Consider the following 20,714-nt stretch of genomic DNA (forward strand, 5'->3'; position numbering starts at 1 on the left):
GATAGCTTTGCATACATGTGTCTTGAATGACCAGAAGGTTGTAAGATAAGTAACAAAATGGCCTGATCTACTGTTCCAATCGCAATATGACTAAAGGGTATCCGTAAGAACCTAGTTAGCAGTAATTATGAAACTGCACATGTAACAAAGGGGGCCTAAGCACAGCAGCAGTACAGTACCTAATCAACATAAATGCAGAAGTGCATTACAGGAGGAAGACTATTAACCAGCTCCAAATGGGAATCCTAAAATTAAAGTACAAAAGCAAAGAGTAAAAGACACAATATATATAATGCAAAATAAGTAGAAGTTGGGGAAAGAGAACATAAGAAAACAAGTGCAACAGCAGTGTTTGAGAAGGAACATCCCAAGCTGTCAGCTGCCTACTATTGCCTGTTTGTGTCTTCCCCCTGTGCCATCTAAGCAAGGCTGGTACTAGAATCAGCATGGCACGTCTTTCCTTTGGCAGATGCACAGTATGTTGTTTCAACTTTACATGACTTTATGGAAACAGAAATTAATTCTTAGTATCAAAGAGATGGTCTCACTTGACTTCTAACAAGGGCTTCTCTGCTGGAGAACCCAATCTGGAATAAAAAACCACATGAACTCTCAACTCACAACAAAAACAAAGTCAACTTCATTATGAGGACCACATGAAGATGGGACAAAGGGCCAGGTGGCACTACATGCTACATTTCAGGCATCAGCTAGAGAATTTGTGAATATTCTTTGCAGGTGATGTGTTTTCTATTATGACTACTTGCATCCAATAAGCCTTTTCTGATTTCTTTTCTGATCTTCTTTAACTGAAGCGTGAAGGGTAAATGATATCTAAGCCATTTACCAATTTGATACATACAAAGCCCTCTTAACCATGAAATAAATCACATTAAACCCTGCAAATATTCTGTTTGAAGTAAGAGACAGCACTCCAACTATGGAGGTTACAAAACTGATGTTGAATCTTCCGCTCCCAGCAAAGGAAAATCAGCTGCTCCTAAATATTTAGTTGCTCAGGCCTGCTATGCTGCTGTAGAATTGTTAAGCTCTTTCCCACTATATGCCAAAGTCCTGTAGTTCACTGTCGGTTTCCCATCTAAAATTCCCAACAAATAACATTGCCTCTAGGTTTCTCAGCTAATACTGAAAACTAAGCAAGTTAAAGCTATTGGAATCCTGTTTAGAATCTACGTCTCTGATCCTGATATAATAAATATTTCTACCAATGGTTGTGTCTGGATGTAATTCACAAAATAAATGGGTTCCTTGCAAGGGAGACCGTCTTGGTTACTTGGGCTAGACATAACCATTGGTTGAAATATTTAATCCAGCAATTCTAAACTTTGTACAACAGCTGAAATATGTGTAATTAACTCAAAAACCTTTGAAGTAAACTTTAACTTCAGTAACATGGGACTAGTTCACTGACGTTGCTAATTGCATAATGTGAGCATTTGCTTCTTTTGGCAGGTACTAGTCAGTAAGTAACAGGAATCAGCTCTTTCGTAGGAGATGGCTACCTTCTTCTCTGATCTGGTGAGTAGCTGGTCACTTTTTCTCATGTTTTGGACTTTTAAAGGACAAAATCAACATAATACTAAATATCTAGATTGCTTAAAGATTGTGAGCTGTTTTGGGACAGAGGCCATCCTTTTCTTCTGTGTTTAAACATCACCAAGAGGAATGGGACCTGGGGCCATGAAAAGGTCTTTTCCTTGCAAAAAGATAAAATAAAAACTACCAAAAGTCTTTACAGTTCCACCACTGACAATGCTATTGTACTCTTCTGAATTACTGAAAATAATACTAACTAGTAGATACTCTTATTATTTTCTGTGGCTATTTCTAAATAAATGAATGGATTAACTGTACTCCAAAAGGCTACAAAATACGTGACAAGCTTTAAAAGAAATGAGCCTCCTCATTTCATCCACCCATTTAATATCATCCATCCAGAGCTACCATAGTCTGAAACAAGGAAAAAATGATAATAAGCATTTCTCACTCCATTTCCCAACAGCCAGCAAGAAGCTATTTTGCTTGCCTTTGTAAGTATTAAAACCGTCAATTTCTAAGCCTATTGCAAAAAATAAATAGAAGGAGAGAGAAGGTGAATTAACTTGTTTGAATGCTTTTGCTGATTAGAAATCCATTGAATCTGAGACAGGATTTTGAAGGAAATTTAGAAACTTCTGGTCCATTAGCTTCTTGGTTCTTGTATTGTGGTAACTTGGGAAATCCAGCTGTGGGCCAATTAAGTAACAAGGCCTTGAAAGATGGACCTAAGAACCAGAAAAAGGGGAGTTCTTCTACATGCCTTCCAATCCAGCGTTAGTCACACGTGCTTTACTTTGTTCCTGTCTGATTGCATTTTCTACCAGCTTCTCTTCATCTACACGCTGATCTCCATAAAACTGTGAACTCCTGAAGCTCGTGTCTGACATGAAAACAGCACAGAGCACAGTGTCCTCTACGCAGAGATGCTGTCACTGTCCTGGTCTGTGATGTGCTGAATAAAAAAAAGGAAGGGCAACTAAACCCCAGGGGACCCTGCACAGCTCCTGATGGGGCTAAAATAACAGTTGTCCTAGGTTCGGTCTGCTAGGTACAGTCTAGGCTGTTGGAGGATAACTCCACCAAGACTTGCAGGTGCTTGGAAACTGGACAGAAGATCAGCAGTATCACCTACCTCAGAAAGGTCGAAGTAGTTACGTGTTATGTTTTTCCTTATTTACAAGCAAATTATTTCATTCATCAAAGTAGCCAGCCTATCTCAGTCCCTTATTCTTGACCAAGGCAATTATAGACAGAAGGTATCTCCCTAGCCTCAAAGACACCCAACCCTTCAATACACAAGCATCTACTTTCAGGTTAAATATGTAGAAAATGGAAAATATTTAAAAAGAAGTGAAATCACAAATCAAAGTCAGGAAAAGTTTTGTGTTAGTGCAATTACAGGGGCTATTCCAAATTATTATCTTCTCTTTTTAGCCCATGCCTTTCTGAAAGAGGTGAGTATTAAAAGGATCTTTTCTTTATTATGCTTGAAGATACAACACAGGCAGAAACAAAAGCAGTGCATTAACGTGAAATTGATTGAGCTTTTTTTTTTCACTTTGCAGGTTCAGTTCCAAGGATTATTTCAAATGATTCTAGTGCTGGGAATTGGTGGTAGTTTCCCATATGGATTCCATATTTCTGTCATCAACTATCCTTCTGTGGTAAGTAGCCATCTTCCTGAGGCTGAAATCCCCAAATGGAGAGCCTGAGCTCAAAACATTTGATATATTAAAGTTTCAGCTTCTGTTATAAAAGTTTCTTACTCTGATACTTGTGGAGAATTCTAAGTTCAAACTATTAAAATATAGGTCATAACTGGAAGAACATTAGCTAAAACTGTACAGGTCATTTCCCCAAGATATCATGCTTTCTAAGCCAATTTTAAGGTTATGGAGTCTTGCTTTCTGGTGTTTCAGTCTGTCTGGCCTGCCCTACATGTGAGCCCTGCTCCTGTATGCTACTTACAGGCAAAACATGGCCATATCATGGACTTCAAAGTCACAGCTCTACACTTTCACTACTATTACTGATTCCAGGTGTAAATACGTGTCTCATTGCTAGAGCCCATAAGTGAGAGAGGCATCTTGCATTAACCTCTCTGAATTTGATTTGTGATTTTAGTTCTCCTTCCTCAGCACTTTTTCTTCTTACTTAATTGTAAAAGATGAGCCATTCTGCTAATACACCTCCAAAGCCTTCCTACGATTCCTGAATTTCATCAAATATGACTTTCTAAAACAGGTGGAAGAATGCTAAAAGCACAATTTTTGTCTTTCGAGCTTACTGACTGACACTAATTTGAAGATTTTGCGATGTGATCTCAGCTAACCTATTTTCCTAAGGAAGTTAGTCTCAGAAGAAGTCCAGTATTAGAACCAAAGGCTAGAACCGAAGTACAACAGCCAAAGAATATGAAGGAACCTGACACCACCCACTGTCTAGTCAAACACCATTTTATTTTTCAGCACATCAGGAAGTTTATTAATGAAACCTGGACGGAGCGCCATGGCTCTCCCCTCCATCCTGAGACAATCATGCTGTTGTGGTCCTTCATTGTGTCTGTTTATGGGATAGGAGGGTTCCTGGGGAGCCTCTGCTGTGGCTACCTGACTACAAAATACAGAAAGTAAGTGTTTCTTGCTTGATAGTCAGAGTACATGAAGTACAGAGAAGTATCAAAGTGAATGAGTAAACCTTTTCTTCTTGATTCAAGCAGCTTGATTGCAGACTAAACTAGTTTTCTGTGCCAGCACATCCTTCTCTTTCTAATAGCAAGCAGTATTTCATCTTGTTTATCTGCCCTCCAGTAAACTGTATTTCTGTAAAGGATGCACTTGTCAACACATCACCTGATAAGAGCTTCTGGGAGTACCAGGACAGTGTAACTGTCTCATGTTCTCTTCAAGATCCCCTACGACTCTCTTAAAGATCTTCCAAGCTCTACAAATGCCCAAAAAGGAGCTGTGTCATGTGTTGTAATGTTACGTGTAGTTCCTCTAACCACCTGGAAAACAGTGTGCGGAAGGCACTCTCAAGTGCCAAAGAGCCAGATTTCTGCTTAAATACACTCATTTTCGGGTGATGACATTATATCAAATATTAATATCTGATCTATTGAACCCGTGAACGGAATTGGAAAAATTAATCTGCCTGTAACTACACTGTAAAGATACAGCCAGCACCAACACAAATTCTCCAAGAGACATCTCTGCTCTGGACATCAGTCCCAAACTCTCTTTCTCTATGGATGGAGAAAAGATTCCTCCCCAGTCTGGTATGTTCTCAGTGCCTGTGTGTAACACCACTAATTTCATTTGCAGAGAAATTGGCAAACTTATCTGCTTGGTGTGACCCACTTAAAGATCTGCTCCACAACCCACTGGTCCAGAGGCCCCTCATATGGGTCTCAACAAACCATCTTAGCCTGCCTGCAATTGTGTTCTTTCCTATCAGGTAAGTGCCCCCAAGAAACTTCTTGTGGGACACTGCCTCATCCCACACTCCGAGGGTCTCTCCCAAGACTGAAAACAAAATCACATTCTTCTCCCATGGATTATTCAGCACGTGATAACCTAATTGCTGAATCAGTGTCTTCTAAAGAGAGGATCTCTGTGACTTCTTAATGTGTGCAAGTGGACTCTTGTCTAGCAAGCATCACAGCAAAACAACTGAGTGCAAAAGACTGATTTGAGCCTGAGACATCATGGTCATGACCACAGCAGCCCACAATTTGCACGGAGTGTCATGCCTCTGAATAATGCTTTTTGCCATCTCCCATCATCTCTGGTCACACCCATTTGGCCAAAAGTGCCTTTAATACGAGCCATTCGAAAATGGGAGCCATAAACTCACATTATTTCTGGGGAACAATCTAACGTTTTATGAGGAGTTCCAGTCATTTAAAAATCCTGGTGACAACCTGGGCCAGTTCTTTCATCTCTTTCCCACTTAGACTGTGGAAATGCTGATGAAGTTTAAAATCTAAGCTAAGAAATATTAACAAAATCAAACACAAAGGACCCCAAAATTTTAAAGAACCGCTTTTGCTATTCAAAGTCAAAATCATTTCAGCCATTCCTCAAAAAAAGCAAGAATGGTTGTACCATGCTTCCTGTCACAGCAAAATTAATCCAAAGAGTACAAGAGATTCTCATTTCACCCTAAATTCTCGTGTTTTGGGTTTGTTTGTTTGTTTCAGAAAAAAATGCCAAATGTTCACCAACCTAATCATGCTGGTAGCTGCACTTCTCATGGCCTTCAGTAAAACAGCCAAGTCCTTTGAGATGATCCTGGCTGGGCGCTTTCTCTATGGCGTTGGTACAGGTATGCACTCGTGACACTGTGGAGGGCGAGCATCCTTGCTGTCCCAGGATTGTCTCTACTCCTATTGCCATTCTTGGATAATGATTTTAAAGTACCCAGAAAATATAATAGGCCTTTTGGAAGAAATTTTAATCCAAATAACAGAGTGAATGGAAACAGTGGAAGAGAGGATGGAGTCAGAAAGTTTAGCTTTCCTCAGTATTTTAATAGTCAATTATCCTCTTCCATCTTAAAGGTTTTTCTCTCAATATACATCCTCAGTATGTAGGAGAGATTTCACCTAAGAAGCTGCGCGGATTTACGAACTCCACAGTTGCTGTTTTTCTGACACTGGGAAAACTCACTGGACAGGTTGTTGGACTAAGGTAAATTCTCCAATCTTTCTATCAGGGTACACTAAAAATAGTGGAGATCTTTCTGCATACCTATGCTCTCACCTAGTCAGTGTCTGAGAAACCTTTCCATCTTCCCCAGAACAGGCCTTATCTTATGCCAGAAGAAAAATTTTGATCAAATTTGAGGCAGACATTGTTTTAAATATAGGAGGAAGAATTTCCTAATTTCTTCTCCCATCTACTCCCTTTCTACTTAGAGTAGTATAGTAAATTTCTTAGAAATTTACTATATTTTTATATATTTTTATTATTGTTATTCTTATTATTATATTATATATTTTATTATTATTATTATATTATATTTATTATTTATTATTTTTTACTATTTTTATATATATATTTTAGAAATTTACTATATTTTTTATAGTAAATTTCTTAGAAATTTACTATATTTACATGAAAAGTCTTAGCAAGATGTTTTGGTCCTTTGGTCGAACAATGGTCAAATCAGTCTCATCAGCTCTTTAGACATCATGTTGGATCCTAATGATCTTTAGAAAGTATTTCAAGATGCCAAAAGAAATTCTTAAAAATTGACAGAAATAAAAATAGCCAAATATGTGAAATTTGCCAAATCATCAATTCAGGTGTCTGCTCCACGGCACCCTTAAGTGGAATTTGAGCAATCCTCACCACTCAGAAAAAAAAAAAAAAAAGTTCCTGAACATTCATTCTATTATTTCAGCATAATTTTTTTTCACATACACTTTTCAGGGAGATTTTAGGAAGCGAAGCTTTGTGGCCCTGGTTGTTAGCATCTAGTGGACTTTCAGCATTGGTTCAACTGGTTACTCTCCCATTTTTCCCTGATTCACCACCTTACCTCCTGATCCAGAAGGGTAATGAGGAAGCCTTCAGGAAAGGTAGAGTGTCTAATTTGCCACCTCATTCACTTCATTTGATATGTCAGAGTGCCAAGAAGTGTAGAAGTCAAGAAAGCAGGGCAGAGCTGTACAGCACAGCACTGTACCACAAATACTAACTTCTAAATAAAACAGTTAGGGTACCTAAAGCAATACATCTGTGTTAACCTGGGAGCTCACTCACGCAAAGTTAATCAGTTAAGAAAAGATATATAACACCATGTCTAGTAAGTCTCACTTTGGTGGTAATATTTCTTTAAAGGAAATGGTTCAGGCAGTTCATTTATTACTAAATAAAATTAACTTAAAAGTTTACTTTGTTTACAATCAAGCCAACTCAACAGTCGAAAGATATGCTATACTGACAACCAGAGAGACAAAACTCTTCCACCTGCCTGCTGGCCTAGAACCAACCAGATGACAGGGGCAGCTAACAAAACCACCACCACCACCTACACCAACGGCGAGGCAGACTAAAGGACTTAATGTACTCACTCATGATGAGCTGTTCTAGTAGCATAATGCCCTCCCCTCTCTCTCCCCAACAGCCATTAGGAAGCTCTGGGGGGAAGGAGACCATCAAGCAGAAATTGATGACATTATGAAGGAGAAGGTTGCAGTGACGAGCACTAAAACCCTGCGCGTCCTCGAAGTAATAAAAGAGCGATCTCTGCGCTGGCAGCTTTACATCCTGGTGACTGTCATGACCACCCTGCAGCTCTGCGGAATCAATGCAGTTGAGTGCTCTCTCTATCCCTAGAACAAGAGACACTAGGCAGCGTTGCAAAACCCTCTTAGAAAAAAAAACAGCTTAGAATGAGAGACTCAGTACAATTTACATTGGGCGTGACCTTTGGAGGTGGTCTTTTTTCACAGGTGCATTTCCTCTGCCTTTTTTTCAGATATACTTCTATTCTTTCGAAGTATTCCATACAGCCAAGTTTGAAGAATACCTTATCCCATACGTGTCCCTGGGCATTGGGTTGTGTGAATGCTTATCTTCTATATTGTGTGTAAGTCTTTTCAGACTGGAGTTTGAAGGAAAAATTTAATGTGGTCAAACAATTGTACTTCTCCTTTCTCATAACTGGGCTTGGGGAACATTTGCACAACATAAGACGTATCTCCCTGTTTCTATAAACCATATGCAGAACCAAAGGCAGCTCTTTTCCCACAGTATTTGCATGACTGGATGCCTTTAGACTCATTTTTATTCTGATAAAATATTTTTTCATTCTGTTGCAAACAACTCCTAGAGTTACTGCTATGTGAGAAGACAAGCAGATCAGAAGAGTCGGGGGCACAGCTCCAAGGGAACAGGAGCCTAGACGAGCTGCATCAGCTGATGGTCGGGATTAGGTGTGTGTATGTGTGCACGCACAATTCGATATATAGCAGCATGCAAGAAAGGGAAGTGTCTAAAAACAGCCAAAGGAAGACAAACAAATACAGCTTTGAAGCTAAGAAAATTTGCTAGGAGTTGAGAGTCTCCCGGATGGCACAGATTTCTGACCAAATTATTCAGATAAGTCTTACAAGAACACAGGGCAAAGGCAGGAACTTTTTCATATGACACGTTTTCTGCTTTTCAGAGCACCCTTATAGAGCGATTTGGGAGGAAGGTGCTGCTATGCGGAGGATATACACTGATGTGCTCTGTGCTAGCACTCCTCACCATGACGCTGTCGCTGCAGGTAACAAGGCAGCAGCCTTCTGGCTGCTTACCCAGCACCAGCCCCCTTCCTGGTCCTGCCTCGCAGAACGTGTACAAAAACTCAAGTCAGTGACAGAAAATAAAGAGCTCTGCTATTCTGTCGTGTATCTAACAGCTTGGTATCGCTGTTTTTTCACTTTTAGCATCAGTTCTTCTGGCTGCACTACTTCAGTGTTATCTTGATCTTCCTATTTGTTTTCTTCTATGGAATCGGACCATGTGAGTACAAGAGGAAATTTTTGTATCATGTTGGTTGGCAGCACAACTGGCAGAGGAGGAACCAAGCAGTCCCATGATCAAATTCTAGAAAATAAGGAGGAAAAGGCAGATAGTTGCAAGTGGGAAAAAGGCCTTTCAGCCTCATAGCAGAAGCCACCTGCCAGCAGGCCACCTCTTCTCTCTGTCTGTCATTTCCTACCACTGCCACCGTAAGGATTTTTGGCAGGAGCAAGGTGTGCTGGGGAACTAAAGAAACAAGTCCACCTTGTTTGTATTTTGCTCTTCTTTTTCAGCTGGAGCCACCGTATCTATCATGGTTGAAATCTTCAGCCAGTCATTCAGACCATCAGCCTTTCTGATTGTTGGCTGCATCAACTGGATGGGGCTCTTTGTACTTGGGATGATTTTTCCATTGATTGTTGTAAGTGACTCTGACTGGATCCCTCACTCCAGGCTAATCTCCTTCTGAAAGCTGACAGGGAGCTAAATAACAGCAATAAATTGCAAAGACATGCAAAGCTTAGAGCTCTGTCCGAACACCAGGCCTGCTCAGAGAAGCAGCAGTTGGACTCAGATCAAACATGGCCAGCAGAAACTCTTGGTTTAATACTTGCCCTGGTTTGTGTATTGAGCAAACCTTTGAATTTTCATTACTAAGACACAGACCTGTCCCTAAGGGCAAAGAGGGGCAAAGATTCTTATTTTCCTTACAGTGTCTCTCATTTGCTTGCAGGATAACCTTGGTCCCTTCTGCTTCCTCATCTTTTTGGGAATCCTTGTTTTATCAGCAATTTTCATCTACCTGTACCTCCCTGAGACCAAGGGAAAGTCAATCATGGAAATAAAAGCAGAGTTCAACAAGCTGAATTTTGGAAAAAAGGAAATCTCAGTTACAGAAAATAACTTTCCTAAGGAACAGTTATTCTGCACCAAACTCTGAATGTCCGAAGGAGAGATTTGCATCTCTTAGAAAAGACAGGAAACAGTGTTGGAATAGAACTAAAAAAGAAACATTAAAAACAGACTGCAAGCACTTCTGTGTCTTCTGTTTGTTTTTTAAATACAGATATGAAATTCATTATGCTGGAGTTTTATTTCTTGCTGGTCTCTAAAGATTTTAACACGAAATTTAGTCTCTCAGCTTTAAGATCTACTGGATGCAAATAGATTTTTTTCCTAAATAAATACATCTTTTATCCTGGTGTACTTTGTGAAGTTGTAAAACATTTTGTTAATGATCCTTAGGGCCTAATCCTGCCCCGAGACCATACATAAAGGCTGCCTCTCAGCTCTGGATCTGAGCCCTGGGTCTCAGTTGGTCTCCCTTGTTCCCAGGAGCCCTGTCTGATGCCACAGATATCTGAACAAAGAGTTTGTTATTGAACTCGCCTGAGTGAGACTCACTAGTTCTGAGCACCTCAGAACCAGGAAACTGCCGACAAATAGTTCAGAGAAGAGTGTTCAGAAATATGAGAGTGTTCAGAAATGTGTAAGACCAAGCAGAATAATTTAAAGAGGCAAATGGAGGGAAGGAAGAATTAACATTCATCAGTCGTGAGACAGGGATAAAAGAGAAGTCTAAAATATCTGACTGTCAGGCTGATAGAGGAAAAGCTAGGTGCGTGGTTCAGTGCGGCCCCAGGGAAAAGAGATTCAAAACTTAGCAGAGGAACTTAGGAAAAAGGTTCCAGCTACGGAAACAGAAAAAAAAAACACTGAAAGTGAAATTGTACTGTCAGGCAGTCCTTCTGGAGATGGGGTGGGAGCCTCAGTGGAGAACGTCCTGGTAACTCCAGGCAGGGAGAAGGACCAGCCGAAAGGTTCCCAGTGTACGTAAAAGAGGTGAAATGGTTCCTGTGAAAGAAAGAACGCTCTCAAGAGTCCTTGCGGTGTCAAAGGACCTGGTTTCCGAGCTGGTACATCAGCTTCTGGGAATTACATCAGATGTTTTCAGAAAAGAAAGAGTTTGTTTTGGAAATGTTTTTCTTGTTACATAAGTAAGCTGCAAATAACTAGAGATTGTTGTACCAGTAGAAAAAACAGGTTATGAAGTTCATTACAAACACAGTATAAGATTTTCCAGGTGACCACTAACAACTGTAGTATGATTTATGACCAAGTGCTTTGGATTACACCACCTGCTTTCAACAAATCACTGAAGAAGAGATTCATCAATATTGCAAATAGCAGTTCCCCTCCTTAATATTGCAAATAGCAGTTCCCCTCCTTATGGATGGAGCTGTCATTTGAGTTCGTTTTTAATGCTTTCACACAGGATACATGCCCTGAAAAGTTATTTTGGGAATTTTTTTTCAGGATTTTCATTATTTTCAGAACATTTCTGATGCAGGAGAGCCAATCCACTAACATGGACGGTGGATGAATTAAAAGCATCTTTGTGACAACTTTGTCACAGTTCAGGGGAAGTCTCCATGACATGTTCTATTGGGGATTTTCTGTTATGGTCTATGCCACAGAGAGAGTCCCCAGACTCACAGCTGAGGTGTCCATCTGCATTTTAAAATAATTATGAGAATAGTGAGGAAAGGCACATTATATTCATTTCATCCTCAAAAATTCTCTGAAACCCTTGCTTCTTCACTGTTTTTTGCAGTAATCCAAACGTGAAGTGTCTTTTTGGCCGCTTCGATTTCCAGAGTGCGAGCAGCCAGCTCCCCCTCCTGCAGGAGCTTTACCTGGACTGTTTGCACCAGCAGCCAGCAGCACACGCAGCCCCTTCTCTCCCGAGGGACTCCTGGTCCCCCAGGAGTGCCAGGGCATGTCACTGCTGGCTATTTAAAGGCTCCTGGTATGCTTTCCTTCTCAGTGGGATAAGCAATCTAGCAGGTGTGTTGGGAGTAAAGCTGTGCTGTGAACAAGGCGAGCTGAAAGAAAACCCTCTCGCGACCCAAAGATGCCTAAATTCATTGTTAACACAAATATAAGCAAGGACAAAGTTCCCGAGTCTTTCACAGGAGAGCTCACCCAGCAGTTATCAAAGGCAATGGGAAAACCAGCACAGGTAAGTCGGGATGCTCACTTTTTCCATTTAGCCAAGCGTGCTTGTGCAATGAGCCATTTCTCAGGAAAGAGCTGCGCAGTCAGCCAGTCTCATCAAACATGTAGGAAATCAATCTCTGCTATATCTGGCTGAAGCTAGTTACTTCAGAAGCAGGTTTTAGGCTTGTATAAGCCTTGTCTCCCCAGAAAACAGGTTAAATCAAAAATGGGAGTAAGATTATTTTTTTTCAAGCCATGCAGGAAGATAATTGACTACTTCTGTGAGACCGATGTGCTCTACCCCTCTTCAAAAAAAAATTTCATCAATCTAGAAAACAAATGCTTCCTGTTTGGGGGAGCAGAGGTTGTCCTCTGCCAGTTCTTGCATAACAGCCCTGAATATAAAGCTAGAGGGCAGGGCTGGGATGCAGCTGGGACAGGCTTGTGCAGCCCTGTGGAAGGGACATGTAATGTTACTTAGAAATACACAGGGAACAACAAAGTCTTTTTTTAGGACAGGCAAACTCTTCGTGACAAAGGAGGCAATAGGAAAGAGAGAGAGAGTCTCCTGGATATATCAGAGAGAAGGAAAGGATTAGTGTGGGCAGGAATGCAGAGTTTTCCTCTCGCAGGAAATGGTACCATTTGAAGAAAAATCCTGATTTTTTATCAGTGTTTTGTTTTCTCCTGGAAAAAAAAAACACTTCAATAAATATTCTCAAACCATTTAAGGTGAAAATAATGGTGATTAATATTTCAGCGTGATATTTTTTAATACTAACCTGCTTCTGGGATAGATGTTTAAAGGCGTGTGCATACCTACAAGTGGCATACAGCTAGCTTAGAGCACAGGGTGTCCAGCTGGGGAGAACAGGGCTGGAGAAGTGGTACCTCAGCGGGGTCTCCTTGGTTCATCCTGCGCTGCTGTGGCTGGGTGCACCTTGCACCCAAACAAGCTGTAAATGGCAGCCAAGGCTAATTACCCAGACGCTTCCTGGTACTCAGGTTTGCTTTTTTTATGAGGGGGTTAATTGCTGCTGAATTCCAACGATGCGCTACTAATAAACGTGGGTAAGAACAGAAGCCAAATGGGTGCCAAAGGAACTGATCCCTGGATTCCCCAGTGTGTGGATGTGACACTATGCATTAGCAGCAGGGAAAACTGCAGGCTGCTCATTAATGTTAACATGGATACTTTCTTCCAGTTGTCCTGCTATCAAGAACAAAAGCAGGATTAAGCTGTATTTTGTTTAACGAGGGGGATGTTGGTCTAGACCTCAGCTGTGTCAGTTCACATTTACCTCAGCAGGGAAGACTGCAGCAGGTCCAGTGAGGTGCAAAATCTCTCTGGAACGCAGGGTTGGAGCAATGCCGTTGCAAACCCCAGCGGCATTCACACATCCTGCACAGTCAGGGAGAGCCTGGTGGCTTGGAGCAGATTCTTTTGACACGTCACTGAGTTCTCAGCACCTGAACTTTCCACCCAAACCTTACGGGCAGTAAAGACAATGATATTACAGGGTCCTCCTCCCAACATTGTACTTGGGCAGAGCATCCAGAGCCCATCTTCCAATATGGAACTGGAGTAACGCTCTGGGGTTGAAGCCTGCAATTACCTACAGTGTTCACTGCAAGACAGCGGCATTTGTCAGACACGGGGCACTGCTAGGATCCCCTCCTCTGGAGTAAATACCTAGGTGTGCCTCCTGTCCCATTTTGAATGCTTCAGCAGGGTCTGCTTACACGGCAGACTCTGGACCACCCACTGCTTCAGTTCTGCCTTTGTTTCTTTGTGTCCTGGCTTCACTCCTGGCCACAGAAGGAGCAGACCAGTTGCTCAAGCCAGGGAAGGGGCTGTCCTGCACATGAGGTGCAGTGTATCTATCCACCTCCCTGCCTCGATTATCTTTACCCCAACAGAGTAATCATTAGGAACCGAGACTCCCAAGCCCAACTGTCATGATGTCTTGTTCTGGCCCTTAACACAGCAGGGAATATCTCAGAAGAATGCAAACTTGTACAGTTAGGTACCGAGACACAAAAGCCTTGGATGTGGCAAGCAAGGCTTGGAGGACAAAGTCTTCCAAGGAGAAGACGGAAGGTTGGGAAAGATCAGTGCTCCACTGTACTTCATAAGCACACAAGTAAAACTATTTGCATTGTAGTAAGTGGTAAAAAAATATCTGTAAGTGCCTGGGACTGTTCTTTTCAGTTATTTCATGTGCTGCTAGTAGTTCTAGCTAGGAAAGTAGCCTTTCCATAATAGATAGGCACTGCCATCAGTTCTATCCCCAAATGGTATATTATGGGAGCACGTTTTACATTCTCATCTCTGTGACTTGCAGAAAAACATTTAGGAGATCTGAGAGTGCAATGAAGTACATACAGGAAACATTCAAAAACCTAAGTAATGTCATCCGGGATTTTGCAATTTTCAAAACTTTTCCTAACGTGGCAAAGGAAGATAATACTCCTCTTCTTCTTTTCTTTTTTTTTTTTCTTCCTTCTTTTTTTTCCCCAAACAGTATCTAGCAATACAGATCTCTCCTGATCAGGTGATGTCCTTCGGCGGCTCCACAGACCCCTGTGCTATGTGCTTTCTTTACAGCATTGGGAAGATAGGAGAGCAGGAGAACAAGGTCTACTCCAAATTGCTCTGTGACCTGCTGAACAAACAGCTGAAAATACCATCTGACAGGTGAGCTCATACAGAAACATGTCTGATGCGACTTTGCACAGATTGTCAAAGCTCTTAATCCCAAACTTGTCCTCTGATGTTCTTCTGTTAACATTCTTCTTGAAGATGCTAAATGCCAAGTCAATAGAGCAACTCTTCAGTTAAAAAGAGGAAAGGAGCAATTGTATGAGCTGCAGAGCCCAAAAGCTGTAAAATCTCTTAGTTAAAATGATGGAGGCTCAGGTACCACACGTGCACAAGCCCAGGTACAGATGCATTTCATAATTTGAGTAATATCTGCCAACACCTCCCCACTGTCTGTGGGGTACAGGTGGAGGTCTCTTGTAAGAGCTTTGATTTAGATAGAAGCATTTCTAGTGCTTCTCCTGAACGTACACCAATCTGCCCCAGAACCGACTTTGTGTCAGTTACTTTAAATAGAGCATCCTGAGATTGCCTTAAAACAAGAAGTAGGAAACCACTGCCAGCTCCAGGATGCAAGTAGACAAGGCATCTTGCGTTGCAACACTTGACAATACCTGCCAGAAACTGCAGGAGCAAATGTGCAACTTGCAGAGAGGTGGTGTGGTCCTGCGGTGTGCAGAGCTCTGGGGCCAGACTGCAGCAGGACCGTGTCCTACTGCAGGACCACCCTGGCCAGCTGCAGCGGTCTCCTCTTGGCAACTAACAGCACCTGTCTTCTCTTTCAGAATTTATGTCAGCTTCTTTGAGATCAGTGCTGCCAATGTGGGCTGGAACAACACCACCTTTGCTTGAGGTGCTCTGAGGTGGTAAGAGCTTATTCCTGAACACTCACCATGATTTTTGAGCGCTGCAGCTCTAGTTGTGTTATCTGCATATGCCACAAGTGTAAAAGCCAGCAGTGCTACCCACTGCTGTCCTAACATCTTGTCTGCTGCCTCAATAAAAGTAGAAGAACAGCAGGAACCTTTACAACTGAGATTCTCCTTATTCTGGAAGGGCCTATGGCTGAGATGGGAGGGTGCTTTCTCAAAATATTCCTAATAGAAGCTTTTCTTTAAAACAGTTTCTTCCTTTGAAGATGAACACTCCATTTGGGTTCATGCTGGGCAGCCTGAACAGATTTAATCAGGTCAGGATAGTTCTGTTTTCAAAATACGTGTAAATGTACGTCAGGATGTGGCCATTGATGTGGTACATGGACCTCACTTCAAAAGGAGGAACGCAGGGTTGTGTTTTATTGAAAAGGGCTGGATTGCAGTCCAGGTCCTCCTTAGATCTAACACTAGGCAGACATCTAGCTGCTTAGCAGGGACGCTGGTGCTGCAGGAATCTCCCAGGGTTCACAGCAGACAGAGGGAGTAAGTGGAAAAAACCCACTGTCTGCTGTCCTGCCCTCCCCTTTCATCCCCTGAGCAATCTGCAATGACAATGAAGATTAGAGCACAGCTCAAAATGAGGGAGACACAGTGAGCTATTCCCAGATGTCAAAGTGGTGAATTATGAAAGGAAGACTTCCACATAAATACTTATCATTCAAGCCCTGGGTCAGATAATATAATTTGCTTCCAAAGGAAAATAGAAAGATTGAATACAGAACTATTTTCTGAAGGTCTGAGATCAGGTGTACATTTTTTTGTTTTTGCTTTAAAGAAAAAAGAAACTTTTTTTTTTTTTCTGGAAGAACAGCCCCCATCTCATCTCTGTTCCAAGCTCTATTGTAAACATCCCATTTTTGCCCCTATCATAGCTTTGCCTTTGCAGCCACAATCTTTAAATACAAGTCTGCATCTCAGCCTGCACAAATACTTTGAGGGGATAACGTGGAAACTGGTCTGGTAAATCAAAGCAGCAAGGTGCTACTTTAGATCTGAATACCGTATATCTTATGAGACATCATCCCAAGTTATGACTTCATCCCTACTTAAAGCCTTGCAGAGTTGCCCACCGAGGAAGGAAGGCATGACACAAGGCAGGTATTCTTTTGGCAGAATTGCTCATAGACAATGGCTACGAAGCCCCTCAACACAGCAGGACCTTAGCTGAGGAGTTCCCTTCACAAATCAGTCTGCCTTCCTCACAGAGCCAGCAGCTCAAAGAGCGCCTCCTCTGTCTGCTCTTGGAGGCACAGCACCAGCATCTTCTGATGTTCTCCTTGCTCCTTCTCCCTGGCCCAATGGCTCGGTGCTCTGGTTCTGATTGCAATTAAGTCAAGTATGTCCAACCACAACCAGCAAATGCCCCAACCCTGCTATTTACAGTCAGGCTCCAGGATAGACCCCAGGCTCCAGCCTACCCCCCATTTCTGCTGAAGCCTTTCTGTGCTAGATGCTTTCTGAGTTATTCTCAGAGCATCCAAACACTGAACCGCACGTTCCTAAGGTAACTCTGAGACCAAGTACAGTCAAGACCACCTCTACTTGTTAACAAACATGCTTTATGCTCTCTAATAGGTAATATGAAGGCTTTTTTTTTTTTTTTGGCTCTAGTTCATCATTAGAATGCTGTTAGATGTATTTCTGTAAAACATTTTACCCTTCAGCTTCTTTCTGTTTTAGACACACTTCATTGTTCTTATTTTAATCACAAGCAGTTGTTTTAAAACAGATTCATCCAGAAAACATGATTGCAAGCACGTGGAGTAATCACGTGAGGGAAAGGTGCACAGATGCGTGCTAGTACTTATCTAACTTTTAAAAATGCATCTTTAGAAGCTATGAAAATGTACGCTCTGCTACTTCCTTAGTCAAGGGGACACAAGGAGGAAATTGCAGGTGTCTCTCCATGGTGTGAGCAGCATGGCAAGGGTCTGGTGCCTTGGGCTGGCAGGCTGCAGAGCATCACCCCCGTGGCCCCGTTGCTCTCCCAAGTTTTTCAGCCTGCAATGCTGGAACTGCCACCCCACACCTATGCAACAACTCAGGGAGAGAGAAAGGTGCGGGGAATAAGTGGCAGTGCTCAGAGGGAAACGTCTTCAGGTCTCAATATCACTGTGAATCACAAAAATGAAAGTAAGCACTTCAAGTCCTGCCAGTTCTGTGTGACAGCCTGTGCCTCTTCAAACCACCTTCTGCTCTTTGTTCAGGGCTATGTGTAGTCAGACGTGTAATGCAGATGTATGCACAAGCTTTCTAGCAGCTGCAGCACTGGGACTTTGTTAAAAATTAACGTGCTTGATTCCTGTCTGGAAAATGTCTGCACAGAGAAGGCTCTGGGCCTGATTCTCTTTTGCCTTCCCGTGAGTCATTTCAAGCAGCGCCAAGCTGCAGCGTGAAGCAGGGCGGCGAGTCGAGTCGTGCCCTCTGCAGCCTACGTGCACCGCATCACATAGCCAGCGGAAGGCCCATCTCTCAAGATCCCTTTCCCCAAGGAATGGGCTCACACCGTTTCATTTCTAAGCAAAAGAAAGAAAAGAACAAAAAAAGGAAAAAAAAAAAAAAAAGAGCAATTCTGCCTCTTTTTCCCCACAAACCTGGTATGAAAATGAGGATGCTGAGGAGTAATAAATCACTTGCAATACGAGCGAAGAAGATCAGAGAATAATTAATATGCCCACCAGCCAGACACATTTTCGCTCACATTGTGTAACAGCTATGCACACGGTTAGAACAAAAAATCCACAAATATGCCTTTATTTTGCAAAAGGACACAACCCCCTTCCGATCCGGGGCCAACAGCCCCCTTTTGCAGCTGCCAGGAGAGGCAGCCCTCTTTGTTTTTTTTTGTTTGTTTGTTTGTTTGTTTGTTGTTTTAGGGGGGGCGTTGTGGCGGGTCCCTGCAGTGGGGTGGGGGGGGGGGGTTCCAGCCCCCCCCCCCCCCCGGTGCGGCCCCTTTAAGGCCGGCTCGGCGCGGCCCCGCTCGCCCTAAAAGCGCCGCCGCCGCCACCCCCTCGCCCCACTGCGCCGCCGCTGCTCCCGGTCCCGCTCCCGGTCCCGCTCGTCTCCGCCGCCAGCAGCCCCAGCCCCGCCGGCACCATGCCGATGTTCGCCATCCAGACCAACGTCTGCAAGGACGCCGTGCCCGACAGCCTGCTGGGCGAGCTCACCCAGCAGCTGGCCAAGGCCACCGGCAAGCCCGCGCAGGTCGGGGAGGGCGGCGGGGGGACGGGGAACCGGGGTCGCCCCACCGGGGTCGCCCCGCGATGGGGCCGGGCAGGGATCGTGGGGGATGCGGGGCTGGGGAGACGCCGGCCCAAGCGGAGCAGCGGGTGCCTGGGGGCCCATGGCCGCTTCTTCCTCCTCCTCCTCCTCCCCACGCCGCCCGCGGGTACGGCCTGGGGGTGGCAGCCCGGCGGGGCCGCGTCCCGGACGGGCAGTGCCGTGGGTTTCGGTGATTTGGGGTGTGATTTCTGGCACGGGGACGCGGCGTTCGGCCCTTATCGCCGACCGCGTGTCCCACGCCCCCGGCAGCGGCAGGGAGAAGCGCCTGCCGTGCCTGCGGGTTTGCCCAAACTCAGCCTTCGGACCTGGAGCTCAGAGCCAGGCGCCAGGGGGGATCCCGGCACCTGGGGGGATCCCGGCACCTGGGGGGATCCCGCCATCTGGGATGATCCTAGCAGCCTCTAGTGGTCCAAGGCCTCGTAAGGAGGCTGGGGGCTGTTCTTGGCCTCCAGAATGGCACACAGCTGCACAATGCTTAATGCCGAGTTTGGTACCTTAAACAAGTCTGTGTGAGGAGAAGGAAAATGAATTACTCCGTTTGTTCTCTTATCGCAGTACATTGCTGTGCACATCATACCTGATCAGATGATGTCCTTTGGGGGCTCCACGGATCCCTGTGCTCTCTGCAGCCTCTACAGCATTGGCAAAATAGGAGGGCAGCAGAACAAGACCTACACCAAGCTCTTGTGCGATCTGATCTCTAAGCACTTGCACGTATCTGCAGACAGGTAAGGCTTGGATGTGAGTGATGTTAACCTTGTTCCTCTGGTGCTCTGAAACTGCTTTGATAACTTAATTTGGAAGCATAAAAAGCTGGTAATAAGTCCATGTGTTTGAAAGAATACAGAGTGAGCACTTGCAGCATCCTCGCATCCGTGTAAGAGTTTGCCTACAAAGTTTCCCTTCAGGCCTCTGCTGTTAAATGACTTCCTGCCCTCAGAGTAGGGAGGAATACCAGGGTATTAACAAGTTGCAGAGTCTTTTGCCTCAGAGGTGTGATGTCTTCTCATAGTGGGAGGCTGGAAGCTCAAGGGAGTAGGAGTTACAGGCCAGAGCTGAAAGACTGGGTAGGAACGAACTATCAGGCTGTGAACAGCTCCCTCACGGACCGGCAGGGCTTTGGGGAATATCCTCAGGGAGCGGTGAAGGCCAGGAGGAACCTGCTGCCCCCTGCATCCCAGGGCTGGAGAGAAGAGCCAAAACATCTCTGGAGTCTGAACAGTCCCTGACTGAAGAAGGGTTTATATTTAAAAGAAAGTACAGTTCCAGGGGTTCCAAGGAATATTGGCTGTTAGGGGTTCTGTCAGACAAATTAGCTAGATTTTGGTAGAAACGAAACTTCGCTTTTTCTTTCTTTCTGGGGAACAGGAAGCACACTCCCACTGTCCTGTTGCCTTCTCTCACTCATCACTTACATAAATGTCACTGTATTCCTGTGCTTCTTCTGCAGGGTGTACATTAACTACTTCGACATGAACGCTGCCAATGTGGGCTGGAACGGTTCCACCTTTGCGTAGAGCTCCCCCCGTACGAAGAGGCTGCTCCTGGACCTACCCTCACGCTGCCCACAGAGACCACAGCACAAGGGGCCCCGGGCTGCTTTTTGTGCCCTCACGGAGCGATGGCTCCTTGCTCATGTGTTTGGATATTGCTGCTTCAACATTCCTCTGTTTTCTCCGTGTAGGAAACGAATAAAGATTTAGAAATAAAATAGTCTGGTGTGAGCTGTGGTGGGTTAGGAGCGCGATGGGATGCAGTATGTGTGGGGTCTGAGAGCTGTGAGGAATAAATGCTTGAGGGTCGGTGCCGCTCGTAAGG

The 20,714-nt window shown here is 43.9% G+C and overlaps 3 protein-coding genes across 5 annotated transcripts; all 3 read left to right on the forward strand.

The window, feature by feature from the left end:
* The first annotated feature begins 916 nt into the window (after positions 1-916).
* LOC310883459 (solute carrier family 2, facilitated glucose transporter member 11-like) lies at positions 917-10,110 on the forward strand. 3 transcript variants are annotated; one of them, XM_083803818.1, is made up of 12 exons: positions 917-1,539; positions 3,126-3,224; positions 4,029-4,189; positions 5,762-5,886; positions 6,122-6,251; positions 6,996-7,144; positions 7,693-7,880; positions 8,047-8,157; positions 8,737-8,838; positions 9,002-9,077; positions 9,371-9,498; positions 9,811-10,110. In XM_083803818.1, the coding sequence occupies exons 1-12, from the start codon at positions 1,516-1,518 to the stop codon at positions 10,015-10,017; spliced, it is 1,500 nt and encodes a 499-aa protein (XP_083659944.1). In that variant the 5' UTR covers positions 917-1,515; the 3' UTR covers positions 10,018-10,110. The 3 variants fall into 3 exon arrangements, with proteins under 3 accessions (XP_083659944.1, XP_083659946.1, XP_083659945.1); XM_083803820.1 differs by lacking the exon at positions 917-1,539 and adding an exon at positions 4,884-5,016; XM_083803819.1 differs by lacking the exons at positions 917-1,539; positions 3,126-3,224 and having other exon boundaries at positions 4,071-5,016.
* A 1,463-nt stretch (positions 10,111-11,573) lies between these two features.
* Positions 11,574-15,703, forward strand: LOC310883503 (macrophage migration inhibitory factor-like). The gene is made up of 3 exons (XM_083803981.1): positions 11,574-12,099; positions 14,603-14,775; positions 15,465-15,703. Exons 1-3 carry the CDS (start codon positions 11,992-11,994, stop codon positions 15,529-15,531), a joined length of 348 nt encoding a protein of 115 aa, XP_083660107.1. The 5' UTR covers positions 11,574-11,991; the 3' UTR covers positions 15,532-15,703.
* Positions 15,704-18,404: 2,701 nt separating this feature from the next.
* On the forward strand, positions 18,405-20,607 carry LOC310883502 (macrophage migration inhibitory factor). The gene is made up of 3 exons (XM_083803980.1): positions 18,405-18,818; positions 19,452-19,624; positions 20,347-20,607. Exons 1-3 carry the CDS (start codon positions 18,711-18,713, stop codon positions 20,411-20,413), a joined length of 348 nt encoding a protein of 115 aa, XP_083660106.1. The 5' UTR covers positions 18,405-18,710; the 3' UTR covers positions 20,414-20,607.
* The last annotated feature ends 107 nt before the right edge of the window (positions 20,608-20,714 follow it).

The sequence above is a fragment of the Anser anser genome (assembly GCF_964211835.1).
Source record: "Anser anser genome assembly, chromosome: 18".
In the NCBI taxonomy this organism is placed as follows: Eukaryota; Metazoa; Chordata; class Aves; order Anseriformes; family Anatidae; genus Anser; species Anser anser.

What these genes read in the sequence shown, in the direction of transcription:
- LOC310883459 (XM_083803818.1), top strand. Translation starts at nt 1,516, where the DNA reads ATGGCTACCTTCTTCTCTGATCTG. An exon ending in AGCTCTGCGGAATCAATGCA is followed by an intron (nt 7,881 to 8,046) that starts GTTGAGTGCTCT and finishes CCTTTTTTTCAG; the next exon opens with ATATACTTCTATTCTTTCGA. An exon ending in GCTTATCTTCTATATTGTGT is followed by an intron (nt 8,158 to 8,736) that starts GTAAGTCTTTTC and finishes TCTGCTTTTCAG; the next exon opens with AGCACCCTTATAGAGCGATT.
- LOC310883503 (XM_083803981.1), top strand. Translation starts at nt 11,992, where the DNA reads ATGCCTAAATTCATTGTTAACACAAATATAAGCAAGGACAAAGTTCCC. An exon ending in CAATGGGAAAACCAGCACAG is followed by an intron (nt 12,100 to 14,602) that starts GTAAGTCGGGAT and finishes TTCCCCAAACAG; the next exon opens with TATCTAGCAATACAGATCTC. An exon ending in CTGAAAATACCATCTGACAG is followed by an intron (nt 14,776 to 15,464) that starts GTGAGCTCATAC and finishes CTTCTCTTTCAG; the next exon opens with AATTTATGTCAGCTTCTTTG.
- LOC310883502 (XM_083803980.1), top strand. Translation starts at nt 18,711, where the DNA reads ATGCCGATGTTCGCCATCCAGACCAACGTCTGCAAGGACGCCGTGCCC. An exon ending in CCACCGGCAAGCCCGCGCAG is followed by an intron (nt 18,819 to 19,451) that starts GTCGGGGAGGGC and finishes CTCTTATCGCAG; the next exon opens with TACATTGCTGTGCACATCAT. An exon ending in TTGCACGTATCTGCAGACAG is followed by an intron (nt 19,625 to 20,346) that starts GTAAGGCTTGGA and finishes CTTCTTCTGCAG; the next exon opens with GGTGTACATTAACTACTTCG.